Source organism: Cetorhinus maximus, chromosome 14 (genome assembly GCF_964194155.1).
Source record: "Cetorhinus maximus chromosome 14, sCetMax3.hap1.1, whole genome shotgun sequence".
Lineage (NCBI taxonomy): Eukaryota > Metazoa > Chordata > Chondrichthyes > Lamniformes > Cetorhinidae > Cetorhinus > Cetorhinus maximus.
The window spans coordinates 48739208-48757082 of NC_135892.1; the positions used below are offsets into that span (position 1 = coordinate 48739208).

Consider the following 17875-nt stretch of genomic DNA (forward strand, 5'->3'; position numbering starts at 1 on the left):
TGTTTCATATCTGCCAGTCTTTAATGATTTGTATATCGGTATTCCTAAATATCTTTGTGCACCTACACTTCCTAATTCCTCACCATTTAAAAAAAAACTTGATTTATCTTTCTTGGGTCCAAAATGGATGACCTCACACTTGCCCATTATGAACTCCAATCTACTGTAGTTTTACAAATTCATGTTTCACTTGTGTATGTTTCTGCAACCTCCTGCTAACATAGTACAAACTTGAGAAAGACCAGATATGGTGAAAAATTGAGGTCCTAGATACAGGTCAGTGAGGAACACCATTAGCCAGATCCTGCCATCAGATCTGTTGATCGTTGGGACTGGAATATGGGAGCAGTACTGGGCCACTTAGCCCCTCAATCGTGTTCTGCTATCTGTAGCTTATCTGTGAGCTAGCTTCATATAACCACCTTTGCTCCTTATCCCTTAATACCTTTGGCTAACAGAAATCTATCTATCTAAAATTTATAATTGATCAAGCATTAACTGCCATTTGCAGAAATGTGTTAGAAACTTCTACCACCCTTTGTGTGTAGAAGTGTTTCCTAACTTCACTCCTGAAAGGTCTGACTAATTTTTAGGCAATGTCCCCTAATCCTAGATTCCTATACCAGAAGAAATACTTTCTATCTATCCAATCAGTTCCCCTTAATATCTTGAAAACTTTGATGGAATCAGCTGTTAACCTTTTAAATTCCAGGAAATGAAGCCATTGTATTCATTTAGGCAGTTGCATATTTGAAATTGATTCATATTTAGAGTTACTGTGTTCTGTCAAGCTGGATAAGCAGTACAAGCCAATTTGAGAACCAAACTCAGTCCCACCCTGTTGCAGGGCCTATAGGATAGATTTCCCTATATGGATGACTGACAGGCACAGCATACCTCAGTAATGCTGTGTTCTCAAAGGAAGAAGAAAGTAGATCATGTGACTTTACATTTCCTGGGCTATTTGCAAGGCTTGGTGCACTCCTGGGGCAGGCCCAACCATTGATTGGGCTTTGCAGTGGAAAGCAGAACAGGAATGTGAAGCATAACTGCTGGCCTAAGAGATCTGCAGCTGCATCCCTGGACACTGACCTTAAGATTATCTGAGAAGAGGTTAAAATGCTTGCTGATAAAGTTTTTGTGTTTTAGCCAGGATCACTGCACAACCACCACTTCACAGGTACAAGCTTCCTGATACAAGTTCTAGAGCTAGATTTCTTAAGGGACACCAAACTCTAGGCACTGGTCCCATGTTGTCAATTTGGGAAGCCCAGGAAATCATGAGTTAGTTCAATGACGATTGGTCTCCATTTCTTTTGTTTTCTTCATGGTGCTTTGGGAATGCCAAAGAGGAAAAAAATCACCCTTATAACTTTCAAAATGGCTCTAGACTTTTCCATTTTAGAATGACCTGTACACAATTTTTGATAATGGTGCAAGGCTGTAGCTCTGTAAATAATATTCTTGTCATGCAATGTACTTACAAGCTTTCATGTGACTAGTTGGAGTTTCACCCTCTCTTTTCGTTGCCTGCAACGTTCTTTGGATTTCTATTGACCAACCAGGAATTGGTATGGTCAGGATGCCTTTCCTGCAGAAATGATCTCGAGGGCATCTATTCCAGATTTTATGCACAGCTGCAGGGAGTGCTTGCACTCTCTTACTCTTATTGTCTTTTACCTTTGCAGGTCTGACAGATGAAAAAGTAAAGTCGTACTTATCCCTTCATTCAAATGTTCTCGATGAATTTGTGGCAGAAAATGTTAATATTGAAACAGTGGAGAGATGGCTGCTGAAAAAACAGAGCAGACGAGACGGTAAGCTTACTGCTCTATGCTCGTTATTGAGGAGCTATATATTTGGCATAATCTACAGTTCATGCAGTGCAATGTTTTAATTAACATCTGCAGCAAAAGCATTCTGCACAATATATCCCTGCATAGTTATTGATAGTGTTGATAGTACTGGAAAATGTAGACTGGGTAATGGGTGTATTTCCACATGCAAACCTGTGCTATCTGGGTCCTTGCACCAACACAATCAGTCTTGGTTGATATTGATTCAACTAAAGCCAATATTTTCAAAATAGTAGAAAGTAGTTAACAAATAAATATAAATTACATTTTAAATACTGCAATGGAAAGCCACTCAAACCTTAAAATGTGTGTTTTTGAGTCATGGAAACAATTATTTATATTGGTATGCAAACAAACAATCTATGTGTTACAGTGCACCCTTGTGATGAAGACTTTTGCTGTGCACCATTTTCCTCTATTTTCTCCACGCCTGTTTACTCAGTATGCATGAAATGTGAATACACCAAGCAAAATATGAATAAATGAATTTTCTCCATGCAATTTTGCAGACTATATTTTCAAATCTCTTACTATTTCCTTTCACTTTGCTTCTTACCTGTTTTTCCCCTTAATTGCTTTATTATTTTATTTTCCTTGCTGTTCTAATTTCCTTATTTGATCTCACTACTTCTGTAGCTTTCTTTTGGCTTGAGACATTAAGCAGCAACAAAATAACCACCAAGCAATTTGGGAATTTTAGTGACCACTTTGGAAGCTTCCCAATTGTGTAGAAATCCTAGAGAAACACAATCAGAATTTGTTTTGGAATCCCATTGAATGGGAGCATTTCTATTCTTTGTGGTACAGTATTTTCTACAATTTTCTAAAGCATGCATTTTGCATTTATTTAGTTGTTCTTATGTATTTTCAGAAGTTAATTCAACATGGGAATTTTCTGCCATCCCATTTCTGATTATTTTCTTGATAGTGCAAATGATTTTATATGCAACTTGTTAATTGTATATTGAGCGTTTTAATTGTATTCAGGTATTAGCTGGAAGTCACTTGAGCACAGTGAAACTGCAGTTGCTGAGTTTGGAGGTGCATTTTTGTAAAGTGTAACTCTTTAAATAAAAGCTTATAGGTGTGTAAAAATCAGGCTCCAGTTCTACCCTTCACCACCTGGCGATCTAGAATAGAACACTATTATAACATTACAGTGGTTGGCAGAACAATACTGTTTTAGTTTGTCAAAATGCTCGAAATTTGAAGTAATTTAGCCTTCAAAGAAGAATATTCATTTTCAATTGGCCTGAATTCAATAAATCAGTAAGGGGTGTGTGAAGAAACAGGCAACTACGCTGGAGTGAGAACCCAGTGAGTGGCGAATTAGGCTCACGTGGGAATTTGGTGCATGAGGGAAAGAGTTGTGTTATACATAGGAATTATTCTAAGTAGGGACAGGAGCAGCTGAGCAGAAACATATCTGGGTGTAAACTTCGGAGCTGAGTTTGAAAAAAAAAATCAAGCAGTGACATCACAGGAAAACCATAAGTTCATTGGTTGGTAAGAAACTGCTGTTAGGGAGTGTCTTTAAATAGCTGCAAATTAGAAAAGTATATAATTTTTAAAGAAGGTGCTACTTGGATTTGAGTAAGAAACACCAGGAATAAGGTGAAGTCAGGGCCAGTAATATAAGTAAACCAAAGTAAAATGAAGTTACCATAAAGGAAGTAAAGATAAGACATGGCAGGGCAGCTCGGTCATGTGGAATGCATGTTTTGTAATGTGTGGGGAGTTGTGGATACTACTGGTGAGCTAGACAACCACATGTGCAGGAATTGCTGCTGGCTGCAGAAACTTGAGCTGTGGGTTTCAAAGCTCGAACGGTGGCTGGAGGCACTGTGATGCATCCAGGAGGCTGAGAGCTACGTGGATAGCACGTTGAAAGAGGCAGTCACACCGCATAATAGGAGCATGGAGGGAGAAAGGGAATAGGTGACCCCCAGGCAGCCCAACCAGGCAGGTAGTGCAGGAGACCCCTGGGGTCCCACTCGCTAATCGGTTTACTGCCTTGGACACTGGTGAGGACGTGTTTCCTCTGAGGAGTGAAGTCAGAGCCAAGTTTGTGGCACCACAAGTGGCTCGGCTGTACAGTAGGGAGAAAGAAGAAAGGAAGAGCAATAGTGATAGGAGATTCATTAATTAGGGAACAAACAGGCATTTCTGCGGCCATAGACGTGACTCCAGGGTGGTATGTTGTGTCCCTGGTGTCAGGGTCAATGATGTCACTGAGCAGCTGCAGGACATTGTTCTGGGGGAGCGTGAACAGCCAGAGGCCATGGTCCACGTTGGTACCAATGACTTAGGTAGGAAGGGGGATGTAGTCATGCAGGCGGCATTTAAGGAGCTAGGTAGAAAATTAGCTAGCAGGACCTCAAAAGTATTAATCTCTGGATTACTCCCAGTGCCACGTGCAAGTGAGTACAGAAATAGGAGGACAGGGCAGATGAATGCGTGGCTGGAAAGATGCTGCAGGAGGGAGGGCTTTGGACTCTTGGGTCACTAGGACTGACTGTGGGGGAGATGGCACCTGTACAAGCTGGATAGGTTGCACCTGAATAGAGCCGGGACTGAGTTCCTTGCGGGGCATTTTCCTAGTGCTGTTGGGGTGGCTTTAAACTAATTCAGCAGGGGCATGGGAACCAGGAGAGAATATTAGAGAGTAATACCAAGGTGCACAAAATACTGGGAGAGACGGATAGCACTAGAGCAGAGAATAGTAAGTTAATAGGCAGAGTTAGATGAGGGAGAAAGTAATGAAGTCTAAATCAGGGTTATAATACATGTATGTGAATGCACTGAGTATAGTAAATAAGATTGGTGAGTTACAGGCACAGATTGCCATGCAGAATTATGATGTTGTGGCGATAACAGAGACCTGACCCAAGGAAGGACAGGACTGGGTGTTAAATATTCCTGGGTGCAAGGTGTTCGGAAAGATAGGGCAGGAAGAAAAGGAGGAGGGGTGGCTGTATTGGTTAAGGAGAACCTTGCAGTGCTGGAGAAAGAGTATTGTCCGAGAGGGTTCAAGGATAGAATCAATTTGGCTAGAGCTAAGGATCAAAAAGGGTGCAATTATATTGCTTGGTGTAGTCTATAGGCCGCCAATTAGTGGGAAGGATGTAGAAGAACAAATCTGCAGTGAAATTACAGAGAGGTGCAAACATTATCGATTAGTTATAATGGGGGCCTTTAATTACCCGAATATAGACTGGGATAGCATTAGTGTAAAGGGCAGAGAGGGGTAAGAATTCCTGGAGTGTGTCCAGGCAAATTTTCTACAGGAGTGTGTGTCCAATCCAACAAGAAAAGAGGCACTGTTAGACCAGATTCTTGGAAATGAGTTAGGCCAAGTGGGTCAAGTGTCAGTGAGAGAACATTTAGGAGACAGTGATCATTGTATCATAAGGTTCAGGAAGATGGTAGAAAAGGACAAGGGGCAGTCCAGTGTAAGAATAATTAACTGGGTGTTATGATGCGGCAGATGATGTGTGCCAGGTGGACCAAATCCACTAGGGAAACTTGGTTGCGCTGTCACAAAGGTTTTTCAATTTGTATTTATTTCGAAATGCATGCACTGAATTGAGAAGTAATAAGTCCACCAAGACTTTTAGAGATTTTTTAAAAAGTTAAATTAAAATATTTATTAACAACAGAAAAGATTTCAAGCACACACATAAGACTACATATTTCTACTATAATAACTCCTAGAGTTCCTAATTAACCTAACTCCCAGTTATATCCCCTTTAAGGCACCGGTCTAAAAATAAGTTTTAAATTTTAAACTGATCCAGCAAATTAACACAATAATTTGGACAGTGGAATTTCAAATGACTTTCTCCAGCTTCAGTTTCGGTAGACAGCAGGTTTAAGCACAAATGGAGGCTTCATTAAGGCTATTTCACACACTTCTGTTAGACCTCACAGGGCCTTCTCTTGGCACATAGCCTCATTCTCCTTTATATATGTTTCTCGCTTTTTAAGATGTAAATTTTATTGTTTCATATATCTTTGAAACTGCATCTTCCTCACAATATAAAAATTTTTATGTTGCTACTATTCATTGTCAGTAACCTTTGGGAAAAATAAACATTCCTTAGCCTTGCTTATCTGGCTAGTTGTAAACAGACTAAAATCTCTTTGAAATCCAAATTTCCCTTCATCTATCTAAAAATGAAAATTCCCTTCACACCTTACATGTTAAAACAGCATCCATGTTTATTCATTAGCATGCCAAGCACCTGGCTTCTTTTGATGAGTTAAAGCTTGCTGTCTACTTGACTCCAAATGTAATTAAATCACACACAGACAGACCCAACTATACTTATCCCCATAAACCTACTTCACAATGAACCAGAAAAATATGATGAAAATTATTATACTTTCATGACATGTGGAGCAGACCTCAATGGGGCGAGAACGGAGCAGGGCTGGACAACGGACCAAAGGCTGGTGGGAAAATTAGCTGAACAATGGTCTACATTCAAAAAAGAAATGGTTTGGGCACAGTCAAGGTATATTCCCTCAAAAGGGAAAGGTAGCATAGACAAACCTAGAGGCTCCTTGGATGAAAAAGGAGATAGAAATTAAGATAAAGAAGAAAAAGTGTGCTTATGACAGGTGTCAGGTAGAAAATACAATTAAGAACCAAGCTGAATTCAGAAAATTCAGATGAGAGGTAAAGAAGCAAATAAGAGAAGTAAAGAGAGATTATGAGAAAAGACTGGCAGCTAACATAAAGGGGAATCCCAAAGTCTTCTGTAGGCACATAAATAGTAAAAGGGAGGTAAAAGGATGAGTAGGGGTGATTAGGGATCAAAAACGGGATTTACACTTGGAGGAATGGGGCATGGCTGAGGTGTTAAATGAATACTTTGCATCTGTCTTTACCAAAAAAGCAGATGCTACCCAGGCCATGGTGACAGAGGAGGAAACACTGTCACTAGAAGGGTTCAAAATTGATGAGGAGGTATTGGATAAACTGTCGATACTTAAAGTTGACAAGGACTGGATGAGATGCATCCAGGAATGTTGAAGGAAGTGAGAGTGGAAATTACAGGGGCACTGGCCATAATATTTCAGTCTTCCCTATGCTCAGGGGAGGTGCCAGAGGACTGGAGAATAGCAAACATTACACCCTTGTCCAAAAAAGCTTATTGTAAGGGTAAGCCCAGCTTACAGACCAGTTAGTTTGACTTCAGTGGTCAGGAAACTTCTAGAAATAATTATCTGGGATAGAATTTATAGTCACATGGAAACTCCAGAAAAATTGGATAGTATTTACTACCAAAGTCAAAGTGGCGATTGCAAGAAACCCTCGGCAAATCACCACGATCTACATTTTGCTGATTGCTTCATCATATAACTAACTATATCTGATAGGAGTGTGCATATTTATGTTTGTTCCTTGATAATATTACAAAAATCATTTTGTTTTTGGATGGCTACTGAATTACAGATGTGTGATACATCTCAGTTGGGCATTGTGCGGATTTTATTTGCATCCTGCCCATTTTGATTTTTCATTGCTACTTCTCCCCACTGTATTTTATCACTCGAGGAATAAGCATTGGCAATAGTGAAATGCAAGCTGCTTTTAAGACTGATATGTTTGAGTGCCAGCTAATGTTGCATTTTGAACTTGTGACCTTTTGATTTGCAATAATGTCTATTGACTACCAACTGGTGTTGGAAATGAATAATAATCCTTGAATTTTTCTTTCAAGTACCAATGCAGAGGTTCACCTTGCACACCAGCACTAATTCTGTACCATTCCTGACCTTCCCAAAACATTACTTTTTTCCTGCATCACTATAGATTTGTTATTAATGACAATATTAGAAATGCAGGTCCCTTTTAAGAGTAAACCAGGACAAGCTTCAGAGTAAATTGAGAGCAGGTGATGCCCATTGAAGCCTGTGCTTAAGAGCTAGGTTTTTCCCCATTTGAGGGAATTTTTCTTTCGGACAAGGTAAGGATCCAGAAAGGAAGAGTGAAAACTGGTATTTGTATTGAACTCGTGTTTAACAATAAAACAGTTGTGATTTACAGAATGTCTTCTGCTGCCTAATTTGGTAAATGGATATCCACCTATTGGACAATTAACACAATATGCACATTGGCTTGGGATGACACATATTTATGATAAAGGAAACTATAACTTCAAAGTTGACATTTACATGAGGTAATTAATTATAGCTTAATAATTATAGTTGGAAATTTTGAAGATGACACAAAGCTAGGTTGGAAATTAAGTTGTAAAGAGGACGAAAGGAGTCTGCAAAGGGGTATAGATAGGTTAAGTGAGTGGGCAAACATTTGGTAGATGGAGTAAAATGTGGGAAAATGTGAACTTGTCCACTTTGGCAGGAAGAATAGAAAAACAGCAGATTATCTAAATGGAGAGAGATTTCAGAACTCTGAGATAGAGAGGAATCTAGGTGTCTTGGTGCATGAATCACAAAAAGTTAGTATACAGGTAGAGTACGTGGTCAAGAAGGCAAATAGAATATTGTCGTCTATGGCAAGGGGAATGGAATATGCAAGTAGGGATGTATTGCTACAGTTGTACGGTGCATTGGTGAGACACATCTACAGTACTCTGTACAGTTTTTGTCTCTTTATTTAAGAAAGGACATATTGCATTAGAAACAGTTCAGAGAAGATTCATTCGACTGATTCCTGGAATGAAAGGGTTATCTTATGAAGAAAGGTTGGACAGGTTGTGTTAATATCTATTTGAGTTTAGAAAAATGAGAAGTAATCTTATTGAAACATATAAGATCCTGAAGGAACTTGACAGAGTGGGTGCTGAGAGGATGTTTCCCTCTGTGGGAGAGGCCAGAACTAGGGGATACAGTTTAAAAATAAGGGGTCTCCCATTTAAGATGGAGATGAGGAGAAATTTTCTCTCAAAGGGCCATGAGTCTGTGGAATCACAGGGTCATTGAATATTTTTAAGGCAGAGGTAGATAGATTCTTGACTAACAAGGGAGTGAAGGGCATCAGGGTTAGGTAGGAAAGTGGCTTTGGGGCTGCAATCAGATCAGCCATGATCTTACTGAATTGTGGATCAGACTCAAGGGGCAAAATGGCCTACTCCCTCTCCTAATTCTTATATTTGTACGTATGTATTTTCATACCTTAAAGATTCTCATGCTTTTTTAATCTGTCCTAGTGGCATTAAAACGGTAGCTCCCTCTTTAAACATTACAACATCTACAAGAGAGTTTTTCGCTGGTTTTGTTTTGTGTTACGTCTTTGGGTTAAAAGTTGAATATGTAAAAATTGTACTTTTCACACAAAAGATTTATTTGAAGTCTGTGCCACATTGGTTGAATGGTTTAGGCCCATACAGCGATGATAAAGTCCACTAGATGTAGTGCATTCATCCTGTCCAGCTTATGTTTTCATGTTGTTATGATCTTGTTATACAGACTGATAACTTTTAAAGAGAAATTCGAACTTCCAGTTAACAGCTCAAGAATAATACTTCAAGATTTCATGTTTTAAAAGCTTCTACGGTATCAAATGACTAAAAAACACTATGACTAAAAAACACTATTGACTAAACACTATTTTCTTTTCATAAGCAACTTATATACTTTGAACTACAAAAAAAGAGTTAGCACAACCACAAATCACCTGCTACAGTTATATGTTACACTGTCCTGTAAGTGGACAGTTCATCCTCCAGGTACCAGTCTAAAATAATTCTCGACTCCCGATGGCTTGCTTCCTTTTTACTTTTCCAGTTGGGCAACTTCTGATTCCTGACTGACTTGCACTGTGAGAGTTACACTATAGATTCTTTTGCTCTAGCTCAAGCTAGGCAAAACTTTCAGCCTCCTTTAAATCCTCATGAACTCAGTCAATCTGAGCATGAGCACCCACCCACCTTCTGTGTGGTCAATAATATAATCAGCATTGTCTTTCCTTTAGGTGCAAGATTGTAGGGAAACCTGTAACCTAATCTCAAAAATGGCTTCCTCTGCCTGCTTCTCCCTGGCAACTTGAAATCAATTGATTATAGATTGAATCATTACTCTCAGTTTTTTCAGAGCCTTAGAAGCAAGCCTGCCTCCCAAATAGGGGAGGGTTACAATTTGTGCCCAATTCAAACCATCAGCAACTAATATCCCTTCAGCCACTATGTATAATAATACACCGTGGATGTTTTCAAAAGGCACAGTCTCGATTTGTTGTTGTAATTCAGGATTTCTGTTCAGCTCATTCCCAATTTTCTGCCAACTCTTACACTAGCCTTGTTACTCAGTAGAGTTGCTAATTAGCTGCCTTTGATCCCAACTCCCTTTCACCTTAGAAGTAAATGGATAATTTATAGCACAACTGTTTAGAACCTGATTTTATCAAGGGAGCATGTGAACTACAGAACTTTGAAGCCCTGCCTGGTGAAATGAGGTGGCAGCAAAATGGGGGATGACAAGGAGGTTGGGGTAAGTGCTGGCTCTCTGACAAAGCCATCAGGATAACCAGTTTACAGTGGCAGGAAGGGTGGTGTAGAAAAGGAATTTCTGCCAAATGGCGGTACAAAGTGGGAGAAGGTACTAGGCTTTTGATACTGGTTCCAGCTTCTGACATTGTCCTCTCTGCAATCTCTTGGTCCCCCATGCATTCCTTAATTAGCCTAACACACAAATGGAAATGACATCCGCTTCCAGTGTCATTTCCATGAGCCGCGCCATTGTGATTAATTCAGCCCATTATCTTAGTCCTTATGTTAAACATTAGCTCACCAGGAGGTTCTGACTCGACAACTGAAATGAATTTCTGACGTTTCTTGATTGAAATCTTTAAGTGGTTATAATAAATTTTCTGTGATCTCTTATGTCAATGTTTCAATGTTTACTTGGACAAGTTTAAGAGGTGTGAAGTGTATGGAGCCTTTGTTATTGATACAAGAACATGAAGTAGGAGCAGGGATAGACCGTATGGCCTGTTGAGCCTGCTCCGTTATTCAACATGATCATGGCTGATCTTAGGCTTCAACTCAATTTTTTCACCTGCTCCCGATACCCCTTAATTCCCTGAGAGACCAAAAGTCCGTCTATCCCAGTCTTAAATTCAATGATAGAGTATCCACAACCCTCTGGTGTAGAGCATTTCAAAGATTCACAACCCTTTGTGTGAAGTAATTTCTCTTCATTTCAATCCTAAATTATTGGCCCCTTATTGTGATGCTAAAATGTTACCCCCAACTCCATGAGCCCTTATATTGCCTATGACCCTATTGTGTGGCACTTTATTGAATGCCTTTTGGAAATCCAGGTATACTACATAAACTGGTTCCCCTTTATCTACTGTGTTCCTGTGTTTTAGACTCCCCGATAAGTGGTAACAATCTCTCAGTGTCTACCTTATCAAGCCCCTTCAGAATTTTGTGGGTTTCAATGAGATCACTTCTCAATATTCTAAACTCCAGAGAATATGAGCCCAATTTACTTAGCCTCTCATCAGAAGACAACCCTGTCATCCTAAGGACCAATTCAGTGAACCTTTGCTGTACCACCTCCGATGTAAGTATATACTTTCGTAAATGTGGAGGCCAAAATGACACACAATACTCCAGATGTGTAGAATTGTAATAAGATTTATTTATCCTTCTGCTCCAATCCACTTGCAGCAAAGGCCAACATGTCTTTTGCTACACCTGCATGCTAACTCTTTGAGTTTCTTATATGAGCACACACAAATTTCACACCCTTAAAAAAATATTATTTTCTATTCTTAAAACCAAAGTGAATAACTTCACACTTCCCTTCATTTTATTGCATCCGCCATATTGTTGCCCGTTCACTTAACCTCTATATCTCTTTGCAACCTCTCTGTGTCCTCCACACAGCTTGCCTTCCCACCTAGCTTGGTATCATTAGAAAAACCTTGATACATTACTGTCTGTCTCTTCATCTAAGTCATTAATGTAGCTTGCAAATAGCTGAGGCCCCAGCACTGATCCTTGCGGCGCTCCACTATTCACTGCCTGTCAGCTTGAATTGCCATTGTCCTCTATTGCCGCAGAGGCACCTGCACCAGTACCAGCAAGTTAAGCCTGACACAAAATGCATTCTCATTTGCATGGTATCCTGAGAATGCAGTCTTTTTTTTGTGACCTGTGCTTTCAATTCCATTCTGAAAGGACACCCACCTTGCCACACACTGGACGTTTTCTGGATGTGGAACCAATGATTGTAAATCGCTCAAGATTCTTTGCATTATTTTAGTGTAGATCACTTAAGAGAAAGTAATTGGAAAATGGATAGGCTGACATATAGCTCATCTAAAATAGAGTTGTTGTGAGCACATTAGTTCTGTAATTTTTGAAGGCCCAGCTTTGAGGTTGCATGGGAGCTTTATACCCTTTAAAAGAAAGTGACTCAGTTCTTCACTAAAACAATGGTCAAGAATGGTTTCCTCTTCCTCTTCCCACTGATGCTTATTGATGGTATGGTCCTTACTAAAGATGTGATTTTCCTTCGGGATAAATAGCATCAGCCATGATTCAGTCTCTGAGTCAGAAAATTGTGGGTTTAAGTCCCACTCCAGGACTTGAGCACAAAAATCAAGGCTGGCACTCCAGCGCAGTTCTAAGGGAGTGCTGTATTGTCAGAGGTGTTGACTTGCTGATAAGACATTAAACCAAGGCCATGCCTGTCCTCTAAGATGGACTTAAAAAGATCACATGGCACAATTTCACAGATGAACAAGGAGTTATCCCCGGTGTCTTTATCAATCAACATTCCTAAAACAGATGATCTGGCATGTGTGCGAGCTTGTTGTGTGCAAATCGACTGTCGTGTTTCCTACATTGCAATAGTGACTACACTTCAAAATTGCTTCATTGATTGTAAAATGCTTTGAGACATCTAGTGGACATGAAAAATCTTCTTTAAAATCGACTGGCTTCGAGGAAGGCAATTAGGACACAGCCTCAGCAACTTTGGACAGGATCAATTCAAAACTGTGATCCTATCAGTACTAGTTTCATTTGAAGTATCAGACTAGAGGAAGAGTTAAAATAGCTATCGAAACAAACGTTTGCCAATTGTTGCATAGTTTGCTATGACAGAAAACATAATATGGTACAGCCCTTCAGATACTTCTAAGAGCAGCCCTTCTGTCAACCATTTGTAGTTGCAGCTGTGTTCGCTTTTAAATAAGAAGAGCATGAAGTTTTTGCATTGCAAGAATTGCATTTAGACATTTTGGGCAGAATTTTGCGCTGGCGGGATTTTAAGGTCCCACCAAAGTCAATCAACTTTTGAATGCCTGGCCACATTTTAAGGCCCCGCCCCCACCACAACATCACTGGGAAAAATCTGAGACATTCAACATTTGACTTGTGTCTTGGAATGGACATTGACTGAAGATTGTTAGCTATTTGGTTACAACAGACCCAGATGTACAAGACTGGACTTTGAATATTCAGTTGTTGAATATATTCAAGACTTAGATCGATAGATTCTTGGGCACAAGGAATATGGGAAAGGATGGGAATGTGGAGTTGAATAGAACAGGAGTGGCCGGAGGGCCACTTCTGGGTATGTACATTGTATGGGAGGGCTGGCTATAAACACTTAAGAAGCGAACAGCTATAATAGAGATAAATGTTTGTATAAATAAACATGAAACCTTTATCATAATAATTATATCATCATAATGATGCATTACATACAATAATGAAACCAAACCTACCTCTTTTTTCACCACATCTTAGCTTAACGCGAATAATGCAGTTGATCATCCATCTTAACAATGGCATCAAAGTCTGATGTCACTCTATTCTTTCTCCACAGATGTTGCCTGACCTGCTGAGCACTTCCAGCATTTTCTATTTTTATTTCTGATTTCCAGTATCTGTACTGTTTTGCTTTTGTCTTGCCAATATAAATGCTGCTTTACTGTGATCTACAACATGGTGCTGAAAGAACCACCCAGGGAAAAACAGTAAAGAGAAGTAAATTGTAGAGAGACTAAAAGGCACCTCAGCAGCAGTCACCGCATCTTGTGGGGATTACAGCGATCTGTATCTTCTCTCTACATCTTATCCCTGGAGCTGGGATTTAATAACCTCACGGCACATTTCAAAAGAGTTGCTACTAAGTGCATCTGTAATCTGTTCCACACTTGTTAGGAAACATGTTCCTAATTTTCAAATTTCTCAAAATACGAAACCTTAAATAAAACCATGCGCTGTTCATTTTCAATTATATTCATTATTATCCTTCTAAAAATCTAAACCTTTGCTGTGCCTCTGGCAAGAACAGATGCTTTATTAATTTTTCTTCAGAAGTGCATAAACAAATTAATCACTGAGATGCCCATCTCAAAATGTTAATTTGAGATTTCTTGTGGCTCACTGCAGGGACCAGCATTTGTGTTTGAGTATATTGAACTGTAGATCAAGAGGGGAGTTTTCCACTTCAGCGACTAAGTGCCGTGTTAGGCGGGAAAAGCAGCGCATTTTCCACCAGCTAGCCTGGGGGGGTTCCTGCGCCAAATCGTTCACTTTTCAGCTCATTATATATGCACGAATGTGAAGCACGTCATATCTCATAGCAGGGCGGACTGGGATTCGCTCGCCCTTCTGTTCCTTCATCGGCTCATCTTTCCGGGAGCCATATTTAACCTCACCTGTGCACACACTCACTGTCTGCAGCCCAGGACTGGTTTTGGCAAGTGGCCTCCAAAGGAAAGAAGCTGACTGGCCCGAAGCTCAGCGACAATGCACTGGGGGCACTTCTCAATGCAGCGTAGGAACTGCAGAACCTACTTTTCCCTCGTGATGGGAGCCAGAGGTCCACCAACCTCACAACGTCAGCTTGGGAACAGGTCGCTGGGGTGGACAGCGCCAATGCTCCACAGAAGAGGACCGCCATCTAGTGCAGGAAGAGGATGAATGATCTCAACCGCTCTGCCAGGGTAAGTCAACCTTTTCCTCACTCTCAGCTCACACTTTCACAAGCCCATCAGGCTCCCACAGGGTTACAATCCGCAGGGATCTCACACACTACAGTCACAAGGGACATCACCACTGACTCTCTCAAACACACTTTGATATCTTCATCTTTTCTCATATTCTGTACAACTTGCGTCCTCAGCCCTTACTGAGGTCCACTCAGTAACCAAAGAAGGCAGGCATCCTTATCAAATGTGTTGGCATCCGTCCTATTCACACCTGTCCATACCTCTTTATGCAGGAGAAGATCGCCCACAACAACAGGGAGAGATCCCAGATTGGTGGGGGGATGCCTGAGCTCAGGCCATTCACTGTATATCAAGAGCGAGCGGCAGAGCTGACCAGCGAGGACCAGAACCATGCCTGTGCTGAGTGTCTCCCAAGCCAGTGAGGACCCAATGACAGCTCATGGGACACCCATCGAAAATGTGAGTGCCTAGTAATGTTGATGACTATACAGCCAATCACGCATTACCTCTTCTCTCTTTAACAGGCACCAGCAGGAAAAGAGGCCCATCGACAGACAGCCCATCAGCCCCAGCTCCCACACTCCCTGAGGACCCATTAGATGTAGAGCAAATGTCAGCCCACTGTTTAAGAAGGGAGAGAAAGAGAAAACGGGGAACTACAGACATGTTAGCCTTACGTCAGTAGTAGGGAAAATGCTAGAATCTATCATAATGGATGTGATAAATGGACACTTGGATAATAATAATGATTGGGCACAGTCAACATGGATTTATGAATGTTAAATCATGTTTGACAAACCTGTTGGAGTTTTTTGAGATGTTACTAACAGAATTCATGAAGGGGAGTCATTGGACATAATATACTATTTTCAGAAGGCTTTAGATAAAGTCCCAGAGGACATTGGTTAGCAAAGTTAAAGAACATGGGATAGGAGGTAATATACTAGCATGGATTACAGATTGGCTAACGGGCAGAAAACAGAGAGGAGGAATAAATGAGTCACGCTGTGAAGTAGTATACCTCAGGGATCAGTACTTGGGCCCCAGTTGTTCATAATATATATCAATGATTTGGATGAGGGGACCAAATGTAATATTTCAAGTTCACAGATGACACAAAGCTAGGTGGGACTGTTTGTTGTGAGGAAGATACAAAGCAGTTTCACGAGGATTTGGACAGACTTAATGAGTGGGCAAGAACTTGGCAGATAGAATATAATGTGAAAAAATGTGAGGTTATCCACTTTGGTAGGAGGGACAGATACGTAGAGTATTTCTTAAATGGTAGGAAATTAGCAAGTACAAAGGGACCTGGATGTCCTTATCAATAAGTCACTGAAGGCTAACATGCAGGTGCAGCGAGCAATTAGGAAGGCGGATGGTATGTTAGCTTTTATTGTAGGAGGATTTGAGTACAAGAGTAGTGAAGTCTTGCTTCAATTATATAGAACCTTGGTTAGACTGCAGCTGGAGTATTGTGTGCAGTTTTGCTCCCCTTACCTTAGGAAGGATATTGTTGCCGTAGAGGGAGTGCACTGAAGGTTCATCAGACCTGTTCCCGGAATGGCGGGACTGTCTGAGAGATGGGGAAACTGGGCCTGTATTCTCTAGAGTTTCAAAGAATGAGAGGTGATCTCATTGAAACCTATAAAATACTTAAAGGGATAGACAGGGTAGATGCAGGTAAGATATTTCCTATGGTTGGGGAGTCTAGAACCAGGGGACACAATTTCAAAATAGGTTATGATGGTTGTTTAAAGTTTCCCTCTGGATAATACAATTAAGGCACACCCACGGGCTAAACCTCTATTTTAAAAGAAAAATATTTTCCAATAATATTATATACATTAATAGCTTCATCACATCTCAGCTTCCTCGTCCTCAATGGAACTCGGCCATCTCAACGCCCTCATCATTGGAGGAAATGTGCAGTTCCTCCATTTCTCGTACTGCCAAGTCATCCCCGCTTTGGAGCACCAGGTTGTATAGAACACAGCAAGTCCAGATGATGCAGGAGACCCTCTGCGGATAGTACATTGATTACCACTGCCTTAACTGTCCAGACATTGAAAACACATCGTCAAAATGTCAATGGTCTACTCAATCAATGAGCATGTTGCAGAATGAGTAGCGTTGTACCTCTCCTCTGTGGCCGCCGAGTGGATGTCATCAGTCACATCTTTTGCGGGTAGCCGTTGTCACCAAGGAGCCAACTCTGGATATGCTGGATATGGCATCTGTGAGTGACTCAAGGTGTAGGAGTTGTGGGAACTTCCAGGGCATCTTGCACATACCTGCATAATCTGTCTCTGGTTGTTGCAGACTAGCTACACACTGAGAGAACAGAACCCTTTCCTGTTGATGAATTGTAGTGACTGCTGCCAGGAGGCTCTTAAAGTCACCTGTGGGAATCCAGAGGTCGCTGCAAATCCCACTGCCCTGGCAGCCTGGCTGGGTTCATCTCAGGAGAACTGGACGTAATTGTACGCCTTGCTAAATAAGGTGTCGGTAACCTCTCGGATGCATTTGTGAGCATTGAGAAATCATGCAGAGCTCCCCATTGGATGAGCCATTAAATGAGCCACTCACAAAGAAGTTCAGAGCGGCAGTCACTTTAAGAGCTACTAGCAATGGGTGGCCTCCCAGTCCTCCCAGAGAATGTGGCAGATGTGAGCCACCAAGTCCTTAGACATGCCAAGGTGCCTACAGCACTGTTTCCTCACTCATCTGGAGCTATGCTAAGTGTCTTCTGGACACCCTTGGTTATGCCAAATGCCTCGGCTTCAGGATCTTGAGGGGGCTTGCTAGTGCTTGTTTGTCAGGGTGAGGCACTTCCCTTTGCCCAGCCTGGCAGCGACGGACCCTTCCTCTCCTTCTTAGTTGCCTGATTGTTCGGATAAATGCAACGATGGCTGCTCCATTGGCCCGTTGCATCTTTACAGTTGGATCCTTCTGACACTCCCGATTTTGTACGGGAGGGACAAAGAGTCTCTGGAAGCCAATCCAAAAATAGCCCCAATTGGAAATAGACTCACACAAGAATGCATAACATGAGTTAAGGTGTCACAAT

At 41.1% G+C, this 17875-nt stretch overlaps 1 protein-coding gene across 1 annotated transcript in view; it reads left to right on the forward strand.

Moving 5' to 3' along the window:
- The window catches only part of pde10a (phosphodiesterase 10A), a 484537-nt gene that overhangs the window by 92665 nt on the left and 373997 nt on the right, over positions 1-17875 (forward strand). The window contains exon 2 of the mRNA XM_078557603.1: positions 1689-1817. Within this exon, the coding sequence (XP_078413729.1) occupies positions 1689-1817 (129 nt within the window). The remainder of the gene's footprint in view (positions 1-1688; positions 1818-17875) is intronic.